Genomic DNA, 21461 nt, shown 5'->3' on the forward strand with positions numbered 1-21461 from the left:
TTATTTAACACTTTGAGCTATGGGTCACCTGTACTGGAAACTTAATGTTCATGAACCAAACGATATCAAGCATGGACGCTTTCCCAGGGCGGTGTTTTCGCGGTGATCGAAAGTTGTTTTACACATGACAACCGTTCGTGTTGGCTGCATCACTAATAGCACACAGAACATCAGATACAGAAAAGAAGAACATTTTTTAAAGTTTAATCCCCAGAAATGGCAAATAACCAAACCAGTAAAAGAAAAAACAAAACAAAACAAAAAACCCACAAAGTATGTGCTAACTGAAATCAGTGCTTTTTAAAAAGTATTATTATTCCTCTGGTGCTACCTACTTTGGATGTAAAAATAAATAAAATTAAATAAAAACTACTGCACTACTGTGACTACACATAATACATCTACAAGTGAAGCTGGAGGTGGAGGAGGGAAAGGCAGAAAAAATTTAGATTTGTACTCTTACATTCTAGATCACCTCAGTTTATCTGAAACTTTGATAAAATAGCTTAAATTTACTGAGACTGAAGAAAATAATAACCAATCAGCTAATATGTATTTCCTACTATTTCAACCAGATTATAATCCCACGTCATGCTAAATGTTTAAGTAATATCTAATCTGAATTAAATGTAGGTTTCATTCAACTTTAGTCACAATTAGACTGCTAAATGAACCCCTAAAATTCTTCAAAAATCAAAATACTTTAATTGATTACCATTAAATGTACATATTAAATTTGAAATGCAAAGGGATTTAAACTGGTACAAACACTAAACACTGAACTGAAAAACTACAGAAAGAAGTTCTAATTATACTAGGTATCTATGATCTGTTCAAAATTACTGACGTAATTATATATATGCTATCCAACTGAGCCCTTTGGTATTACCCCACGCACTTTAATAAAGTAAATGAATTTATATAAACATTGTTTTAAAAGTCAAGGTATACACAAACACTGTGCCAGTAGCTTTTACTGCTTTGGTTCAAACTGTATATATTTTAGCTATAAACCCCCAACTTCAGGATTTTATAATGAATATATAAGCACTCTTATCCAAAAGCAAAACATGAGATAAGTTTCAAAACACTGTGCAGTTTTAGCTATACGAGTTCAAATAGACCCCACGGGAAACATACTTCTGTAAAAAAAAGAAAAAATGTATTGCAAACCTGTTCTACAGATCTGCAGCGAGGACAAGGTTATAGCTGGGTACGACCAAAGGGCAAATCAAATCTAAATGAAACTTATGTAGCATGTAGCATAGGTGGAATAGAAAAAAATAAAATAATAGTACCCATTTTTTTCCCCCGTGCTTCCTATTTACATTGATTTTATTTATTTTAAATTTTGAGGCATTTTGCTCATTAACATGTAACAAAACACTTGATTTTGCTATCTAAAGGAGAAAACTAGGAAAATTATTAGCACCTAAGAATTAACTGTGCAATAATGACTTCCGGGGCTTTTAAAACACATGCAAGTCACCACCACAATGTTCATCACTCTTTACAAGATCTCATTTTGAAGCCAGGCATGCAATGAGAGGTGCACCTGATTTGCCTGACTGCTCATGAGTATGAGGTACTTTGCTGCACATCGTGCCTAATATGTAGCTCACAGGCTTTAGAATTAACAGTCTCAGTAGCTGTGCATGCAGATTAGGCATAGAATTATGTACCAGTTATTCTGCAAAACAAAATACTTAAGTGCTTTCAAACAACTAATGCATCACACCTTATCATGAACAGCCAGCATCTTGCAATTAACTGGATACTCATGGAGGTGTCTACAGGATCAAGAGACATGGTGCAAGTAAATCTAATGGTAGGAATGTCGTGTGTCTAAATTGGTGTATCTACATTCTAATTTAGATCCTTGGTCAGTAACATACATAAGTATATGCCTAATTCAAGTATGCACTTACATATAGCCAATTCAATATACACTTAACCAGATAAACTTAAGAGATGCTTAGGTGTTTAGCCCTTTTAAATAGGAATGGAGTTAGGCACATAACTAAACAGACAATGAGTCGGTTCAGAAAGGTACTTAAATACAAGCCTAAACTTTAAGTATATGGGTCATCTTACTGAAAGAATTGGAATTATTAACTTCCTCAAATGATGCTCAAGGAATCCCCCAAAAACTTTCAGTTGACTGCATCATTATAGTAGTTCAAACAATGAATAATATCGTAAAGTTAGTAGTATTCTTTATAGAATACTTTGGTCCTTCAACAATGTAATGTTTGATTTTAAATAAAAAATCTAGCTGGTCAGTTCCATGACAAAGAGATTCACTTATCCTATTCAAGAATGAGAAAGGGTCTATCTCTACAGAGAGAAACCTGAAAATTTGCCTGTGTATTCAAAGATACTGTGTTTTCAAAAGATCCTTCTCCAGTTTTCTAAGACCAGGTCAAATTTTATAACAAACTGGGAGGGGTTGGGGAGAAGAAAGAAACAAACCTGAAATATTTTGCAAATTTACTTCCCTGTTCTTCAGATAGTTTTGAAAAACAAAATAACATGTGAGGCCAAATAACTTTAAAGTTACAGGCTCTAAATTTTGGAGTTTCACCTCCATGAATGTATTTATAAGTGGCATACAAGCCCATAAAGACACAATAAACATGTGGTTTATAACACAAAAAAATAGGACACTTCAGTTTAGCTGTGTTGCTTTTTAAACTTATGGTATTCAAAAGCTGAACAGAAATGAGATACTGAAGTTTATTTCCTAGTAAGGGAAACAGACAAAATAAAGATGCCACATCTATATGACATCCTTAGAAAGACTTCTTAGAAGCAAAGTAGAGATTCTATGATCATCTATTTACTGATTCTTCACTTTGCAAAGGTATCTGGAAACAGATGTAGATTAGTTCTGCATTGCCTAGAGACACCTTATGCTTCTTAGGAAATCTATAGTTGTCCTAAATATCAGTTATGATAATTACATTTTTGTATCAAAGTCTTTTGTCAACCTAGTCCATACCAGAATCCATTTTGCTAAATGCTGACTGAAGTACCTGCATTAAACAAGTATTAATCACAGTATTTTTATCCCCCTCCGAGAGTTCCAAAGAAATTAATTTCCTAGTCTTTGTACTGGAACTACATGGTTAATCCTCCCCCCAAAACTGCTCCTGAAATAAGTAAGTTTTCTAATTTAAAAAATACTTACAGTTCAAACCTGCTCTAAAAATAATAAAAGGAATTAATATTTTCCTGCTATTTTAAATCAATGGCAAATGCACATTTACAATAAATGATTTTTGTGTGATCCAATTCATTATCCTTATTGGATTTAGCAGCAGAAATTAAAGTGATTACACCTATTGGCAATTACTTCAACTGCCACAGCTAAATCCAACAGAGATCATGAAGAAAAGCTCTTCCCAGCCGCAGTGCACAGCCCGATGCGTTACCAGAGTGAAACCAACTGATCCCAGTGCAGCTGGCTGGGAGGAGCAATGCCTGAAAACCTGACACACCACCTGGTCCACCACCTCTGTTTCAGAGCTTCCATTTCACAAGAAGTAGAAACATCATTCAGGGATAAGAACCTTCTCAATCACTCCAGCAGGAACTGACAGGGCTTCAGAGATTGTGAGGTGACCAAAAAGCCATCGTTTTCTTCTTTTCTATTTTTTTTTTTCTTAAACAAACTCTTTTTGAAATAACTACCATTGAAGCACATCAAAGTGCAATACACACATACACACACACAGAACTGATTCAATCTTCCCACAAATAACAGTGTTAAAAGACAATGTGCCTCACGTAACATTCCAACCAAAACCTCAGGCTGCATTTGTACTTATGAGTGGTAAACAGCTTTCTCTGAAAATTACAAGAACAAAAAGATGAAATCTTACTGCCACTGACCTCACTGGAGCAAGGTTTCACCAGAAGCAAGCAAGTACTTCATGACATTCAATGTTCACAGAAGTTGTATTTTAGAAATAATTATTTTAAATTCTTCATATTAGACATAAATAGTAAGCCTTCTTTTAAACAGACCATGCAACCTAAAATAAAACTACTCTGCTGAGAAGAGGAAATGCAGCAGAGAAAAATCATGACTTTACTTTGTAAAGTTAATTTCTGCAGAAATAAAAATTTCAACTGTCTTTTTCCAAGATAAATTCATAAAGCGTAAGTTATGAAAAAAGCTCATATTTTTCACTATTCCTGTCTTCTGACACAATGTGCTCAATGTGTTGAATTTAGATGCTTAAATGTATTCCAAATGAAATTTATTCAAAATTCACGGCATAAAAATTAATCATATTCTAAATTCTGTGCATACCATCCACCATTCATAAGCAGCTTCATGTCAACTTCAAAATGAAACACTGTGAACCCTTTACAAAACATTATTTTTACAGAACTGAAGTACCAGTTCACAAGTACAAGGGAAAGAGATTTAACAGAACAAAACAAAAAAAGGGACAAAATAAAATAAAAAGAAACAAAGGAAAGAAAGCAAAATAAAATAAAAACAGAGACAGGGCGTCCATCTTCAGCAGGCCAGACTTCGATCTCATTTCCCCCTTGAAGGTTTCACTTGGCGGCAGGTTTAGTGGCATGGCAAACAATGCCTAACTCAGGCAAGTGTAACAGGTCTGCCTTGGCCAGTCTAGTCATCTAATAATGCACAAATATCACACAGAGAAAACATACAAAACCAAATTAATAGTCAAAATCCATCTACCAGATAATGTGGACATAAAATTTAGAATGATTAGGGTGTCATCTTTGTTTATCTTTCAACCTTTGCGTTCCCAAAGTATAATGTTTAAAGAAAAACATACCGATACACACACAAAAAAGTCATATTTTGACAGCTGGATAATGTTACTACATTTACAATTACATTTCTGTTAAATTGTTTATTGAGTGTCATAAAATTAACATTGTTTTCATTGGTAGTGATTCCCTCCACATACTCCCTTGATTCACCACTGTTCAAATACACTCCAAATTTCCGATTTTATTCTGGTTTTTGAAACCAAGTTTTCAGAATTCTGTTTTACCTCTCCTCTATGTTCTATTCAGCACATGAAATGTTTTACTAACGGCACTGTTGGCCAAGGATACAATTTTACCTCCTGGTAGAATATAGCTATCACTACTTTTAAAGTCTGTGATATACCATGCTGACTCCATTAACAATGCATCATGTGATCCACAGTGAATGACAAATCTTACACCGTGGTCTCCAAAGCCATACTTTTTCCACACAATAAATTCTTCAGAAAGCTAAAGCTATGTAAATCCACATCTTTATAAATTAAAATCAGTGATTCTGTTGGAAAGTTACATGAAAACTGCATTCTGGTATTACCAAAAAAAAAAATTACCTCATAATCCAATCACTTGTCCACCTAATTACACATAAAACTTTGTGCAGTCCAGAATGATTTTGAACAGTGACAATTTTTCTATCATGTTTTCTCAGAAATGCCTAATAAGTCAGCTACAGATAGAATTGAAAGAAGATTTGTCATAACTTTGATTTTATTCTCCTTCCACTTGATTTTATTCTGCATCCATTCATTGTCCATCATCAAGAGACACATAAAATGTAACTTCACCTGCCTGTTGCCCTATCGCATCAGGCAGTGATCTCATCTGAAGAAAAACACCAGGAAGTGTTGGTCATTCATTATGCAGCAATCTTTCCTCTCTGGCAGTACTGAACCACTGTTAAGGTCTTTTCAGTGAAATGTGAAACTAAGATCCTGAATAATTTGTAGTTAATTATATAGGAGCAATTTTTCAATAATAAGGACTCTGGTCTCATTAGCCTGTATGGACCTTCAAGCGGATACAGCTGTATCCCCTCTGTGTTTTAAGAACAAGTTCAAAAAATAAGAACCAAAAAGCCCCCAAAAAAAGACATAAAAGCAACTAAAAATCTAGGCTTCACAAAGACAAATATATGTCATACAGCCCTATTAAGAAGGCTAGAAAAACAGGCATTATATTGTAGATCAATATAGCCTTTAGTGTAAGTCCTTACAGAGTCTATGGAATTTTGGAGACTTGTCAGAGTTTGCCAGGAACATCCCAGACCATTATTACAGCAGCACAGTCTCATACTATCCAGATCACAATGTGGCAAACATGCCAAAAAATGGTACTCTGGGACCACTGCTAACAAACTCCAAGAAGTCAACAGTATCTTTTTGAACAAGAACCTGACCCTTGCAGTCAGAAAAGTCATGTTAACAGAAGATATTTTTGGACTTACTGCAGTTTATGGTCCAATCATTCTAAATATTGTTGTTCATGGCAAAACAGCTACCATGTTCAAAGTGAAGTTACGTTCACTCCATCAGCTGCAAAGTTTACATTCCAAAGAGGTAAAACGTCCAGAACTAAATGGGCAAATGCTCAATTCCACAATGATCCCAATGAAGTCAATGGGGCTCTGCCTAACTCCAGCGATATACCTGCCACAGGATGCATTCAGATCATCTGTATTCGGATCTGGGATATTACATTACCAGTAAGAACTACCTTGTACTCAACACATCTGTGAAAGTCCGGCATCAAAGCTAGTTAAAGGAACACTTCTAAATCTAGTATTCACCAATAATTGGATTTCATTAAAATGTTTAAAAATATTTTACGATGGAAGCATTCTGTACAGATCACTGCATTTTTAAAGACATATCTAAAACCAAAAAGGAGTACCAGTATATGTAAGAAAGCCTTTTTATGGCACACAGAGTAATATTTTCCACAGTAAGAAGAACCGAAAATTGATTTTTTTTTATTAAATCAGGACGTAAGCATTTATATTCAAACAGTAATTATCACTGTGTTAAATATTTTAGATTAGATTAATCTGAAGTGGCAAAATGCATTTATCACATGTCTACAAGAAAAAAAAAATTGAATTCAGCCAAAAGAAAAATAATCAGTATCTTTAAAAAAAAAAAAAAAAAAAAAAAAAAAATCACAACACAAAATATCACCAAAGGTCACGCATTAAGATCCAAACTGCAATGTTTACAGTGCCAGGCAACTGCTTGATCTTTTCAGTGCTCCATTGACTTCGGTGAGAACTCTGTGAGAATAAGCTTGCCAACAAAAATGATATTGAAGGGAATTATTTAATTATTTTACCTTGTTTTCCTTCAAAATACTTAATTACTATGGAAAATTTAATCACCCTGATTTAAATCAACTACCTTTTTTCTAATGCTTAATTTCAACTAAATCTACATAATTGGGTTTCTTTACTCAATTCTCAATTTTGTTTCAAGATTTTTTTTCAAAAAGCAGTAAAATAAAATAAAACAACAGAAGAGCATCACCTCCTTACATGGAAAGCTCAAAACAATTAGCAGACACAACAAAGACCAACATTACAGAAGAATGTCTGAAATACTAACCTTCTGCACAGGGCACAACTATCAAAGCTCTGTCAATAAAAACCGTGTTAGTTAGATGCTGGGCCACACCAACACTTGATGCTTCACGAAACTTAATATAACATACTTTGGAGGAAAAAGCAAGAGGTGCGTTGCTGCAAGATAAAAGGAAAAAAAAAAATTAGTCACATTAAATAACTGCACATATGTATTTTTAACTACCACTTCTTAAGAAAAAAATATGTTTTAGACTTCCTGGAAAAGTTGTCCAAAAGGCAAGCATACATAAGTTTACTAATTCATCTATTTACTATGTCAATGAGAAAAGCTTAGCATAGCACCTCCTCCTTTTTAGTGGAAACTTACAGAAGGTAAAATCTCAAATTAACATAGCTTATTTTCTTTTAGAATGTTGCTAAACAACATCTACCAGTACTGTTCCAAAATACTATTCTAAGCAGTTGACACATTTAATTGACACATTTGTCAAGTAAATAATTCATAGTTCATCTTATAGTCCTTCCCCTCTACTCTGCCCTGGTGAGACAATATCTGGAATATTATGTCCAGTTCTGGGCCCCTCAGTTATAGAAGGACAGGGAACTGCTGGAGAGAGTCCAGCGTAGGGCAATGAAGATGATGAAGGGAGTGGAGCATCTCCTGTATGAGGAAAGGCTGACAGAGCTGGGTCTCTTTAGCTTGGAGGAGACTGAGGGGGGACCTTATTAATGTTTACAAATAAATAAAGGGTGAGTGTCATGAGGATGGAGCCAGGATCTTCTTGGTGGCAACCAATGGTAGGACAAGGGGTAATGGGTTCAAACTGGAATACAAGAGGTTCCACTTAAATTTGAGAAGAAACTTCTTCTCAGTAAGGGTAGAAGAACACTGGAACAGGCTGCCCAAGGGGGTTGTGGAGTCTCCTTCTCTGGAGACATTCAAAACCTGCCTGGACACATTCCTGTATAACCTCATCTAGGTGCTCCTGCTCCAGCAGGGGGATTGGACTGGATGTTCTCTTGAGGTCCCTTCCAATCTCTAACATTCTGTGATTCTGTGATCTTTTTTTCCTCCAAATAATCCTTGTTCAGGAAAGTCAAACAACAAGCTCAGGCATTTTTCAGTGGGACCTTCAGAAATTAGCCCATAATAACCAATACTCTTTCTTAGGTCTTCACAAAAGCATTTTCATTAAATCTTTTTAAGATAAAAACAGTTCTTGAGAGTTCTTTCAAATGTTAAGTCTTAGTTCACTAATGTAACAAAAATCCTTTTAATGATCTGCATTAGTTGGCATAGTGTAGTACAAGGTAACACTGGAGGAGAGAGGAGAAATTAACTACTTGGCTAGAAGAAGGAAGAAAATTTGTAATTTGATTTTCCATTACAAAGTATACCAACAGAGATGTCAGAAGGCACAACAGGTTAACATTGTAATCTTGATCAAAATTAAAGAAGCTTGCTTTAAAAAATACATTTCCTAGTCAATGTTTGTAATGTTTACACAAGCAGAATATGTCTTCATATGAAGCAAGTACAGGTGAAATCTTCAAAAATAGAATGCAACAGGATATTGCTGGAACATCACCAATTTCCACTTGAAAAGACCATCTGTCTTCTAGCAAAGCAGTAACTCGTGGAAAATACACCGCATACATTGTTTCATCCTGAACCTCCCTCAACAGAAATAGGAACACTCGTCAACTTACTGGAAGTACTAAAAGCAGTTCAAGTTTGGCCCATCTCATCTTGTAGTCCCTCAAATTCCAAGCAGGTACTCCCTCTACTAATTAGATTTTAGTATTTAAATACAAGCTCAGAAGTTTTAGACACATTATTTTATCATATAAACTACATAAATGAACCAGGAACATAGTCTGAGACAGGCAGACTGGTATGCTTCTGGTTACCAAAAACATGACACCTAGGTAAAATATCTAGAGCCAGCCTACTTCAGAATGGCATTCAGAAACACTTATGATGGAAAATTCTATTAAAAACATTGCAAGATTATTACATTTCTTCTGCCCATTTATTTAGTTTGTAGTGGCCCATGTTTTCAGTTTCAAGTTTCCACATTCAGGAAAGAAAGAGATGTACAGAATGGCTTCCAAGCCACCTGCAAGGTTTTGGCGCAGAACAGTTTCCATCAGAGGTGACACTGACCTGTGACTTTCTCAAAACTCAGCAGAAATATTTGCATACAACTTCAAATCTTGTATATTCTGAAGAATCGGGCTTCGTTGACTGCAAAGATATTTTTTATGGCTCCAGGGTTCTTTTGTTTGTTTGCTGAACAGAGGGTGTAAGGGGGTTTATGTGGGGGGTGTTGGGAGGAGAGGGTGTTTCGGTTCTGATGTTGTTGTCTGTGGTTGGTTTGTTTTTAAATACACATGCCAGTGCTGAAAGCCAAAGGGCTGAAGCCTTCACTTAAGATTCTGTGGTCCAGACTGTTGAACACTTCTAACATTTCCTGGTTTTTTACTTTTGTTTTCATTGCTAAAGCAAGAACATAATGCTGTTCCAGGCAGTTACAGGTCCCATAAATAATTCTTATAAATTTCACCAACTATAGAGCCAGTTCTGACAAGTGTACCTTTTATAATATTCACCCCCCTGTATTTCCTGGATTCCAATCAGAAAAGCTACGTGAAACGTAGGTTAAAAAATATTAATATCAGAACACCATTGCAAACAAGGCTCTAAAAACAATTCTGGGTACAAAGTGTTTTCTGAAGGTTACAGAGGACAAATTCTGCATAAGGAGACCACCTCTGTTGAAAACACATCAACGCTGTGTCTACATTGAGGGAGATGACTATGATCCAAAACGTTCTAAAATTCTAGAAGGTTTTAGAGTGACTGAGTCCTTTCCTTTTAGGAAATGGATCTCCTAAACCTCCCTGACAGTCTTCTTAAGAAGCCTTTCTTGAAACTGAAAAGTCCTATTCTGTTTTAATCCTTTTGTTCCCCTGCTAACCTTTTCTGAGGCTCAGTTGAAATACAGTCACAAGTCTTCTTCCTAGGCTTACAAAGCACTGATGCAAAAAAGCAAGTCCTACATCCCTGATTCAAGGTTGCTATAATCCAGCTTCATTAGGAAAGCAAGAAAACTTAAAAAATGAAATAAATAGCTTTTAGATATTTCTGCCATTTTTGTTTTCCTTGTAGAGAGACAGTGAAATTAATCTTCCAACAGAACATGAACCAATCAGAAACACTTTGTAAGAATGACCTGTGCAGCAAGCTACAGGAAAAAAATCAAATAAAAGGCTACAGAACATCCTTCTAAGGGTCCGAATTTTCTCAGGTGGTGGTGGTGAAGAAGACAAAAGAAAACAATAACTTATCAAAATAAAATGTTATGGAATAATTGTGCAGATCTCATTTAAATATGGCTCTGTGCGTTTTATGTCAAATGCCTCATCTACACTGCCATCAATGTCTAAGAAACACGTGTGTGCTCTAGCCTCCAAGAACACTGTAGACCATACGGAAGCAAACAGTATTACACAGCAGGGCTTTCAACACCTAATGGAGACAGTTTGTGCCTCCCTGCTTTCACATAATTCACTCTGTAAAATACAATTGTTGCTCAAAAAGCCTCTTAGAGGCACATTTGAAGGCTTATCACTACAATGTAATTTTGAAGGCTTCTCTGAAACATGGACTTTAACTGGGTGACAACTGTACCATAAAAGCATGACTGGTACTAAGAATCTGATTACAGACATCACTGGTCTCCTATTACAGCAAAAACCAACTCTCAGCTGTATGAGCAGCTGGCATACTGGAGTACATACCCAGGGCAAAAGATCTGTCACATCCTGCAAACCAGCTTCAAATTTCTACTGTACTGCAAATTGGAAGTGATCTATAAAATCTGGTCTTGGTCTTGTTCAGAAATGTGACAAAAAAGAAACTATCTCCTCACAAAAGTCTATTTAAACAGCCAACAGAAAGGTACCAAATTAATACTTTCTTGAACAAGACCTTTGTAAATTTAAATACAAGTATCTTTAGGCTGTTAAAAGCAACACACAACAAACAGACAAAAGCTTCAGGGAATATTCTGCGGGGCAGGAAACATAGTATACTCTCTCATGCCCTTGCATATTCAGATGTTGGCATCATGACACAAGCGTGGTTTCTCAGAGACCTTTTGCACATGCGGGCTTGCAGGGGGCCTCCTTCCTACCTCCTTAACGGTTTTTGTGTATTTCCACTTCACAAAAACTCTTGAAGTTTTGAAAATGGCAAATTGAAGAGTTCTTGTTAGACAGTGATAGCACCTCTCATGTTGGGAATGGAGATCTCTAACCAAATTAAGGTAATACACAGGTATTCAAAACTTCAGGCCTTTTTACTCAGACTTTGTGACAGAACATCACTATAGGCGACAGCAAAGCCCCACAAAGCCCTCCTCTTCTACGCAAAATTGGCAAATCCACATGGAAGTCCTGGTTTAGTAACAACTCTTATTATATAAACCAATTATCTTTACATGGGCTGTGGCTGTAATATTATTTTCTGTTCTTGTTGACTTTTTAATCCTATCTAAACATAATTCTCCAAGGCATTTTCATATACATCTAAACTTTCGTTTACAATATTTAAGCCTTTAACTTCAGGAAGAACCCAGAACTCAACTGGTAAAATCAGAAACGTGCAATCTAGTCATCCTGCTTTCCTCAAGGTGTAACCAAAACAGAAAATGCTACACATACAAGCAAATTAAGAAACCAAATAACAAAGAAATCATATTTTCTCAAAAGACTTTACAGTCATGCCTTATTTTCATTTCTGAGCACCTTTCATATAAACTTGGTCAAAAAAAAAAAAAAGGTTGGGGGGGCAAATTCTCAGAGGGTCTCTAAATATCCTTATTCTCAAGGGTAAAGCTCTGTTTATGGCACAGGGAAGAAGAGATGACCAAAAGGTTTGGTAGTGCAGTGGAATAAAAGGGGTCTTTGAGCACTGAAAGCCACCTATGGCACTTTTTAAGAGATCAGTCTTACAAGGAAAGGGTTAAAAAAGTCTCCTGAAATCTAAGTTTCTTGAGCAAATTTTTCACACCAGTGACCAAGATGGTTAAACCAATACAGCAGACAGATACAGCATGATAAAATATACAACTTTGCTGGTCTCTTTAAGATCTGATAATCAAATACAAATTAAGAGTGAAAAGAGCAGATTAACCAAAAAAAACCCCGAAATGTACCCTTTTCTCACCTTCGCTTATCTTACACCTGTTTACTGATGTTATTCAAGGCCCAAAAGCAGGTGCTTTCAATCTTTAGATTAAAGTTTCTAGGGGAAGTGTTCCAGAGAGCAGAACAGTATAGTTGCACAACCAAGTCAAATTTGAAATTTTCTCCTAAGAAAACAAGTAAATACAAAGAACAGCCACCAGAAATAAGCATCTCTGACCCACTGAAAGACTACTGATGATAATGTTTTTTTTCAATTAAAAGAAATATTGCTTTCACTGCCAATGAAGCCTCACTGACAAGCAGCTAAAATCAGGAGGATGACCATGCGGAAACTACATCTTCAGTGCCAAGAGTTTCCAATGCCCTCAACACTAAATCTGAAGGTGGACTGCATAGCGCACAGAGGCCTCTTTGGAACATAACAGTAATAATAAAGTAGCATTTACTGCCATTCGCAAAAAGTGTGAAAGCCTCAAATACACAAGACAGAAACTTCCCAAAGAGAACTAGCCTTTCAGGAACATGGCACGTATGAAATCCATTCATCTTAAAGGGGTGGCTGATTAGCCGTGACTGAAGAAACTGGAGGGCTTTGACCAATGAAAATAAAACATGAAATGACAAACTACCAAAAAGCCAAGCGTGATTTAACTCAACAGTCACAAAAAAGTCCTTCTAATCAATCTGAGATCCAAAATAAAGTACCCTAACAGAAACTGCTGTTTTAAAAGAACAGTCTTAAGACACTAATTGCTGGAAAAAGTCAATGGGTTCAGGAAGGTTGCTGGGAATTCTGAAGAGTCATCTTTAAAAGCCTGTAGTGTATTTAATGTCTTAAAAATCTGAGGTGGTTTATATTTAAAATAATCTGTAAATAATTATATTCAGCAACAGAGACTTCCTTTAAGTTTTTTAAGGAAATTGTCTGCTGCATTCTATAAAACCAAGGTACATGTTAATGACAGGACAAATGTAGAAAATGGGTAAAAATTAATCCTTCTCTCTAACACTGCTAGTTCAGACCACCATAGCATAGGCCTGTACTTTGGTCTACAATCACTGAAGCACAAAACCTACAAGTGCCAGAGACTTCAAAAACCTTCTCTTGTTTCATTCAAGTCAGTGGTAGGGTGCTTAATAATGAATTAGAGTGGAAAAGTGATATCAAAGGAATTTCATATAAGGTGGAAATGATCACCTGATCACTCACCACTTCTACAATCCTCTTGGATTGCTCTGAGAGAGTAAAATATAAGAGGACTAAGAAAAGAAAAAATCTAAAGCTAATATGCAAAGCATATCTTCCAAGAATAAAAAATATTTTAAAAAATAAATCAAAATTGTCAAGACCAAAGCTTCAAAATGGTCCATGTCCTTGACCAAATCCATGCACAAATACCAGAATATGACTTGTTCAAGACTTGCTGCTCTAGCAGGATACACAGAAATCTATGAGGCCGATGGGATTCACCCTGGAGCACTGAAAGAGCTGGCCAAAGTCATTGTGGTACCTCTCTATTATTTTTCAATGGTCTTGGGACATTGTAGAGTTCCCAGTCAATTGGAAGCTGGCAAATGTTGTCTCAATTTTCAAGAAGGGTAAGAAGCAAGACCCTGGTAATCACAGGCCTGTCAGTCTCACTTCAGTACCTAGTAAAATTATGAAGGTTATTCTGGGAGTTATTGGAAAACATCTGAGAGACAACACAGTCACTGGCCATAGCCAGCACAGGTTCATGAGGAAAAAGTCTTGCTTAAATAACTCAGTTCCCTCTTAAGACAAGGTCACTCACCCAGTTGACCAAGAGAAGACACCAGATGTGGTAGGTTTGGATTTCAGCAAAGCTTTTGATACTGTTTGTTACAGTATCCTGCTGGACTGAATGTCCAGCACACAGCTAGACAAGGTGAGCAACTGGCTGACAGATCGGGCTTAACATGGGGTTCCATCAGCCTGGCAGCCAGTCACCACTGGGGCTCCCCAGGGTTCAGTTTTAGGGCCACTGCTCTCATATGTTTTCATAAGTTACCTGAACACAGGAATCGAATGTACATTAAGTAAGTTTGTTGATGATAGCAAACTATAAGGAGCTATGGACTCCTTCAAGGGTAGAAAGGCCTTACAGAGCGATCTGGATAGACTGGAGTGCTGGACAATCATCAGCTGCATGAAGCTGAACAAGAGCAAGTGCCTGATTCTGCACCTGGAACGTGCTAATCCTGCTTATATGTATAAACTGAGGGACGAGAGGCTGGAGAGCAGCCCTGTGGAAAGAGAGCAGGGCATCTGGGTTTGTGGCAAGCTGAACATGAGCCAACAGTGTGTCCTGGCAGCCAAGAGGGCAACCGTGTCCTGGGTGCATCCAGCACAGCATTGCCAGCCGGGCAGGGAGGTGATTGTCCCGCTCTGCTCTGCACTGGTGCGGCCTCACCTGGAGCACTGTGTGCAGGTCTGGGCACCTCAAAATAAGAAGAAACTTCAAACTATCAGAGTGTGCCCAGAGCTGCATGACCAAGATGGGGAAAGGCCTCAAGGGCAAGACTTAGGAGGCACAGCTAAGGTCACTTGGTTTGCTCAGCTTGTAGAAGAGAAGGCTGAGGGGTGACCTGATCACAGCCTTCGGCTTCCTCAATAGGGGGGCAGTGGATGGGGAGGTGCTGTTCTCCTCTTTCTGGTGACCAGGAAAAGGACACAAGGAGATGGAATGAAAATGTGTCAGGGGAAGTTCAGATTGGGCATTAGGAAAAGATTCTTCACAGAGAGGGGGGTCAGTCACAGGAACAGGTTCTTTGGGAAGTGGTCACAGCACCAAACCTGCTAGAGTCCAAGGAACATCTAGATGATGCTCTTAGTCATGTTTTAGTTTTAGATAGTCCTGCATGAAGCAGGGAGTTGGACTCAGTTATCCTTATGGGTCCCTTCCAACTCGAGATATTCTATGATGCTATTTCCTTTCAATCAAAAAAATAGTTTGGTTATTAAAAAAATTGGCTTATTATTAACTATTATAAATATTACCATAAATTCCTTAACATGAATGCTCTTCTCTTTTACATACATGAAATAATGCATACAGAAGAGAACACAACCTCAGTCTACTCTGCAAACTCATGCTTAACTAAGTAAAAATATCTTGTGTGTACACGGAATATTTGCAACACAGAAGCAAAGAGAAAACAGGTTGCAATTCTACACAATGCAACACATACTTTTACTTCAGCTCATTGCTTAATCTATTTAAAAAGTCAGAATACTACCCATTTAATATTAAAATATTTATTACTCTTGAAACAAGAATTGTTTGCTTTATTTTTTTAACTATATATTTCTGGATGAAGGCTAACAAATGGGGTCCTAATCTCAGTGAATGCTTTCACTTAACATAGGTAATACAAGTACTCTCAGATTTCTGAAAGCTATTATGTCAGCTTACTCTTACTCCACAGCATGAAGTAAATTAAAAAGAGCATATTAATATTTGTTGTTCAGTAGTCAAAATCTGTGAGACCTGTAGTTCACTAATTCAATTTACTGAATTATGATTTTCATCTAGAAATCAGACTAAAAAGTGAGTTCCCGCTACTCCATGCATATAGCAAAATTCATGCTCTAGAACACATCATAAGTTTGGATTTCCTACAGAATTGTTTTTAAAGCTAAGACTGGGATAACATGATTTTTTTGTTTTGATGTTGATTCTAATGTAAAAAGCACATTTCCCTTTTAAATGAATGAAAAGCAAGAGTTTATTTTGTAATCTAGGCCTTAAATCATTAAATACTTCAGGAAAAAACAGAAGCAAAAAATAATTTCAACAAATCAGACACCAATTGTAGCAACTTTTTGCTTAGGACACCTTTGCTTCCTGTGCACTCATCAATTAAACACTATTTTCTGAATTCATCATAATATTATTCAAATATATTTTCAGAGTCAACAGGAAGCACGTATTTTTGGTTCGCAAGAAGGACATTTGAGAAAATACTTGATTTCTTTACAAGGTAATTATTTGAAAGTCAGGTCAAATGTCCATAACTATTAGGCAAGGAAATGCATATTTCTAAAAGTTATGCACAAAAATGGTAAAAAAAACAGAAAGTAAAATAGTAATCATAACCCTGCATGCCAAGTCTGAAAACTAAATTAATAATTTAGAACTGAAGTTTACAGCATTATAACCTTGACATTTCAAAGTCAATCCCTACTATGGTACTGGATTTAATATTTGATATGTATACACACCAGCAAAACTGTATACATAGGCGCAAACATGATTTGCATATGAATGTCTAGAAAGTATCTATTTTCCTTTAGATCTGTTATATAACCTAGTGAAAAATAAGAGTAACAAAAAATATATGCAGTCAGGAGAAAACTGAAGTCCAAATTAAAACCCTAGAAAACCAGATAAAAATCACCACAAACCTATTAAAGAGTGCTTAAAACTCAGTAAGGCTGTTTTAAGCATGTCTTTACAAGAATTGATGTCTATTACATATACTTGATATAGATATTAAATAATATTTCATTTTTCTGGACCGTCCTCATTCAAGCCTACTCAGATGTAATGCAGTAATATATAAAACTGATGAATACCAACTTTTTTGCTATTCAGTTTTAAAAACAGAAATTTTACTCATCTAAATGTGTTATTTGTATTAAAACTGAGGTATCTGGATGTGAATGACTTCCTCCCCTTTCTGCTATCCATATTTTTCATTTAAAAAGGAAAGATAAATGGTGTGAAAGGACACATCTGTCATTCATGTCTTAAAACAACAGATGCATTAAGAAAAAAATATTTCTTTTCCTCCCCTGTTCCGTTGATCATTATCTGCTCGGGAGAAACAATACTGTTATTTTGCAAACCTCAGTTATCTCCCATACGAGGGCATCCCTGGCACTCAGCTCACATAACAAGAACAGCCACAATTTCGAGAAACATGTAATGTCTGGCATTAACCTGATAAAACCTGCACAGGTTTTATCGGGGGCACTTCTGAGCACAAGGGAGGGAAGGTTCCGACCCTATGCGAACAGCTACTTTGGCTTCTGTTAGAGCGGCCGCTTCTCGGAAAACAGAGCCCTTCTAACAGGACAAAAATATTATATATTTATATATATATATATATATATGTAGATACACATATAGTTGGTCCTTCCGACACGCAGGGCCCGGGCAGCGCGGCCTGGCAGCCAGCCGGGCGGGGTCGGGCCTGGCGCTCTCTCGCACGCCCGCCCGCCCGCCCTCCGCTCAGTCCGAGCGAAGAGAAAGGTCGGCCACAGCAAGGGGCTCATCAGAACACAGGGAGGACGAGAGCTGCGCCGGGGCCCCGTTCCGGGCAGGCAGCAGGCAGGCTTCTCGCCAGCCCTTCGGCTGTGACTCCGCGCCGGCACCTCCGCGGGAGGCCGCGGCCCTGCCCGCCGCCGCGGGCGCGCAAAACCCGCCGCTCCGGAGATGCCGCGGCAGCTCCCCAGCTCTGGGCCGCCATCTTAAGTGCGGGCGAAGCTCCGCTTTCCCTGCCGTTCCTGCCACCCGAAGGGGTGGGACCACGTGACCCGTTCCCCCGGCGGGGAGCCTTGGTGCCCACACTTAAGATGGCACGTACAGCCTTCTATCTCCCCCCTCCGCCCGCTTGGCCGCTCTAGGCCTCCTCCTCCTCCCAAGTTTCTATCGCTCCGGAGGCCGGCGCGGGCCCCACTTACTCCGGGGGATAGAGGCGCAGCTCCTCGATATCTCCCAGGAAGCCGAAGAGAGTTCGCATCTGCTCACTGGTCACGGCGGAGGACAGGTTCGTGACTTGGATGACGGACGTGGGGCCCAAGGGGAAGCCCAGCGGCACCCCGATGCCTCCGCTGTTCATCATGGCGGAGCCTGCACGACCGCTCTGCTCGCGGCGATGCCACACACAGCCCAAGAGGCGGACCTGACGACACAGAGGAGCGCGCGGCGCCTGCTAGAGCGTCCTCGTGCGCGGGCGCTCTAGCGGCGGACTCGACTGCTCCGTGGAGGAGTTTCTGGGGGAGGTCGCTAACACGCACACTCCCCACCAGCGGAGCAAAATAGGGGTTGGTGTAGATTGGAGGCACCTGGGGGCCTGGGTACAAAACCACACCCCATTAGTAGATCCGGTTTGAATCCGCCCGTTGGTCTGGCGTGAAATCCCCCGAACGGTCTGCCATCAAGTTAAAATATGCCCCCAAGAAATGGAAGCAAAAAGAAAATAGATTTCCCATTTAAATGCTCGTTTGGTAGCCAAGTTGACTAAGAGACAATTTAATTACCCTAAGGAATAAACTCTTGAAAACACCCTAACTATATTTAAACAGGAAGGGGTTGTAATGGAATAAGCTGGTAATGGTTTTGTTGTAACTGGAGTGGGAATCTATCCCGATTAAATGGCTTTTACCTGGAGTTACAGTTCAAGCTATCTTTAAAAATTAACTGTAGAAAATGAGACCGAGCACTGTGCGTGCAGGCGGTTGCTATTAAGGATCTGCTGCAGTCTTTCTTAGGTGCTGAAGAACTGTGCATCTTGGCAGTGAAAGATTTACGGTTTCAGACATGAATATTTTAGCTTCCAAGACTTTCCATTCTCCAGACCTGAGCTGAGAAGGGACTGAGGTATTTTTGAACCTATCTGGGCTGAAAAGGATTGCAAGTTTGTGATGCTTCCCTGAGCAAGTAGGTCAGTGGTTATGGAATCTCCATAGATAAGCCTGGGTAGTATTTCCTTTATTGATGCTTAATATGTTACAGAAAGTTAAATAATTCCAAGCAATTTTCAGAGATTTATTTTGTTTAAAAATGCCTATGTATATTTTTCAGGTAGTACTTATTTCAAAATCATAATCAGTGCACTCATGGTCTTTTTCTAAATGGAATCCATATTCCATAAGATTTAAGATCAAAGTTAAATCCTTTCTGTCAGCCATCCTGGTAGCTATTAACTAGCCTAAATTTAGAGAAGTTCAATTGGAGAATTCAAGGTCTCTTGCCATATATTGTGCGAAATTAAACTCTGGTATGATTATTCTATCTATAGGAATATTACATAAAGAATTCCTGTGTTTTGACTAGTACATCTCATTCAAAGATGGTTAGCAGAGGTGTAGAAGTTATTCCTCTTTTGAACATGCTTGTTCTTTCTCCTTGCATCTCTCAGTGGAGAATAGCAGATAAATGAGCTCTAAAATTCTCAAATGGAAAAGTTATTTGATGTCAGAACCGATACTGTCCTTTGGGTAAAGCCTTTGACACTGCATATTAAATTCGGAGCTACTGGTCTGCATTGCAAAAACAAAACAGAAGCAAAACACTGTTTAAATATTTTCCTTGTCAGTCCCTGCCATGGCTCAAAATTAGCTTGGAAAATAATACAAATGGATAAATAATTTTGGAATAGTAGCAAAAATCCCCAAAAAACCCAATGCCAAAAGCTGTGGTTCACATAGGCTGCCATTAAGTGCCAGAAGCAAAAAATGACTCTGTTTTAGCCAAACTGTTCAAAACTTAAGTGTTTAAGAGCCACTCCCGCTCCTATAATAAAAAACAAAGCTATTCAGAAAAAGAAAAAAAGAGTTAAATAAAATGGGTAGGCATACGGAAGGGAAATTATGTACAAGCAGTGACCTAACACCATCTTATCTCTAATCAGTGGTGAACAGACCTGCATTAACATCTCCTTATGGGTTGCTGTGGGCAAAGAGAAACTTAACTGTGTTCTGAGTGGATTAGTATATGTAGGAGCTTCTTTTCAATTTTGCTCACCTGTTTTTATGCTTCTAGTAGCTGTATCGGTGCACTTAGAGTCAATAAAGAAATTATTTCGTTCTGCCTTCACCTTTCTTGTACAGGCAATGATGTCAGGTTAACTAGCAAAGACAAAGCATTCCACACCTGCATTCCGAAATCCTTCAGCTCTTCCCAGCTGGAGATCCCAGCATCAGTCTCCTGACAATCCTCACAGTAGATTTTGACCAAGCTCCAGTCCTGGAACTCTAACCGTGATTTCAGAAAGCCCTTTGCAATTGCAGGGTTGTCTAGAGTTGATGAGGTACTTGGGATAACAGCTTTACAGTCCTTGCATTAAATTATCAAAAATATGCATTATCACCTTTCTAGAAGAGGGAAGTTATTACCTAAAAATTCCTGCTCTTAATATGTAAAAACAGGTGCAAACTATGCTTCAAAGAGTGATTTATCAGCAACCATTGTGTAGTCAAAATTATTTAGATTTCCTTTTAAGTTGCTCCAGTAATTAGACCGAGTAGGACTTAGTAATTCACAAGGGTCCCCTGGTAAGCACAGTTTTCAGACACTGTGAAGGCAAATGATAAATGATAAACCATCCATGCATCAAAAATATGTGTATTTGTGAGGTCAAATAAGCAATCCTTTCTGAAAACAAAAAGTAGGGTTTTCTAGAGGTACAGAGCAAATCTCAAAATACGGAGGATTTGCTTGCCCCCTACAATGTATCTTTTCTGTTTCATTAATCAGTTGCGTTTTTCCTGTGTATAGAAAATAATATTCCCCTAGAACTGCATCATACCCTCTTCTTTAGATCCTGAAAAACAACAGCAATACATCACCCTTACAGAGATCACGAAACTTAAATTACCTGTTACCTACATGTGAAGTGGTAAAGTCTTTAACCAAAAGGAACTATCAACCAATGAAGTGCAGATTAGAAGAGCGGGCAGTTGGGTGCATTGTAAGCTAGCTGAACTGCCCTGCTCAAAGAGATAGGGTGATGGGCTTCTTATGTTGTTGAGCAAAAGGAATTGCAAAGTTCTGCACCTTGTCAGGAATAGCCCCATGCGCCAGTACATGCTGGAGGCCAGCTGGCT

General features: G+C 38.1%; 1 protein-coding gene across 2 annotated transcripts in view; it reads right to left on the bottom strand.

Annotated features, from left to right (window-relative positions):
- SREK1 (splicing regulatory glutamic acid and lysine rich protein 1) overlaps window positions 1-18658 on the bottom strand; it is a 37748-nt gene extending 19090 nt beyond the window's left edge. Inside the window, exons 1-2 of one of the 2 annotated variants that reach the window (XM_005505959.4) lie at window positions 18315-18658; window positions 7416-7549 (exon numbers count right to left, since the gene is read on the bottom strand). In XM_005505959.4, the coding sequence (XP_005506016.2) occupies window positions 7416-7549; window positions 18315-18475 (295 nt within the window). In that variant the 5' untranslated portion in view covers window positions 18476-18658. Of the gene's footprint in view, window positions 1-28; window positions 7382-7415; window positions 7550-18314 lie in introns of those variants that run through there. The other variant, XM_065047441.1, reaches the window with a different exon arrangement.
- Between the last annotated feature and the right edge of the window lie 2803 nt (window positions 18659-21461).

Source organism: Columba livia, chromosome Z (assembly GCF_036013475.1).
Source record: "Columba livia isolate bColLiv1 breed racing homer chromosome Z, bColLiv1.pat.W.v2, whole genome shotgun sequence".
Classification (NCBI taxonomy): Eukaryota; Metazoa; Chordata; class Aves; order Columbiformes; family Columbidae; genus Columba; species Columba livia.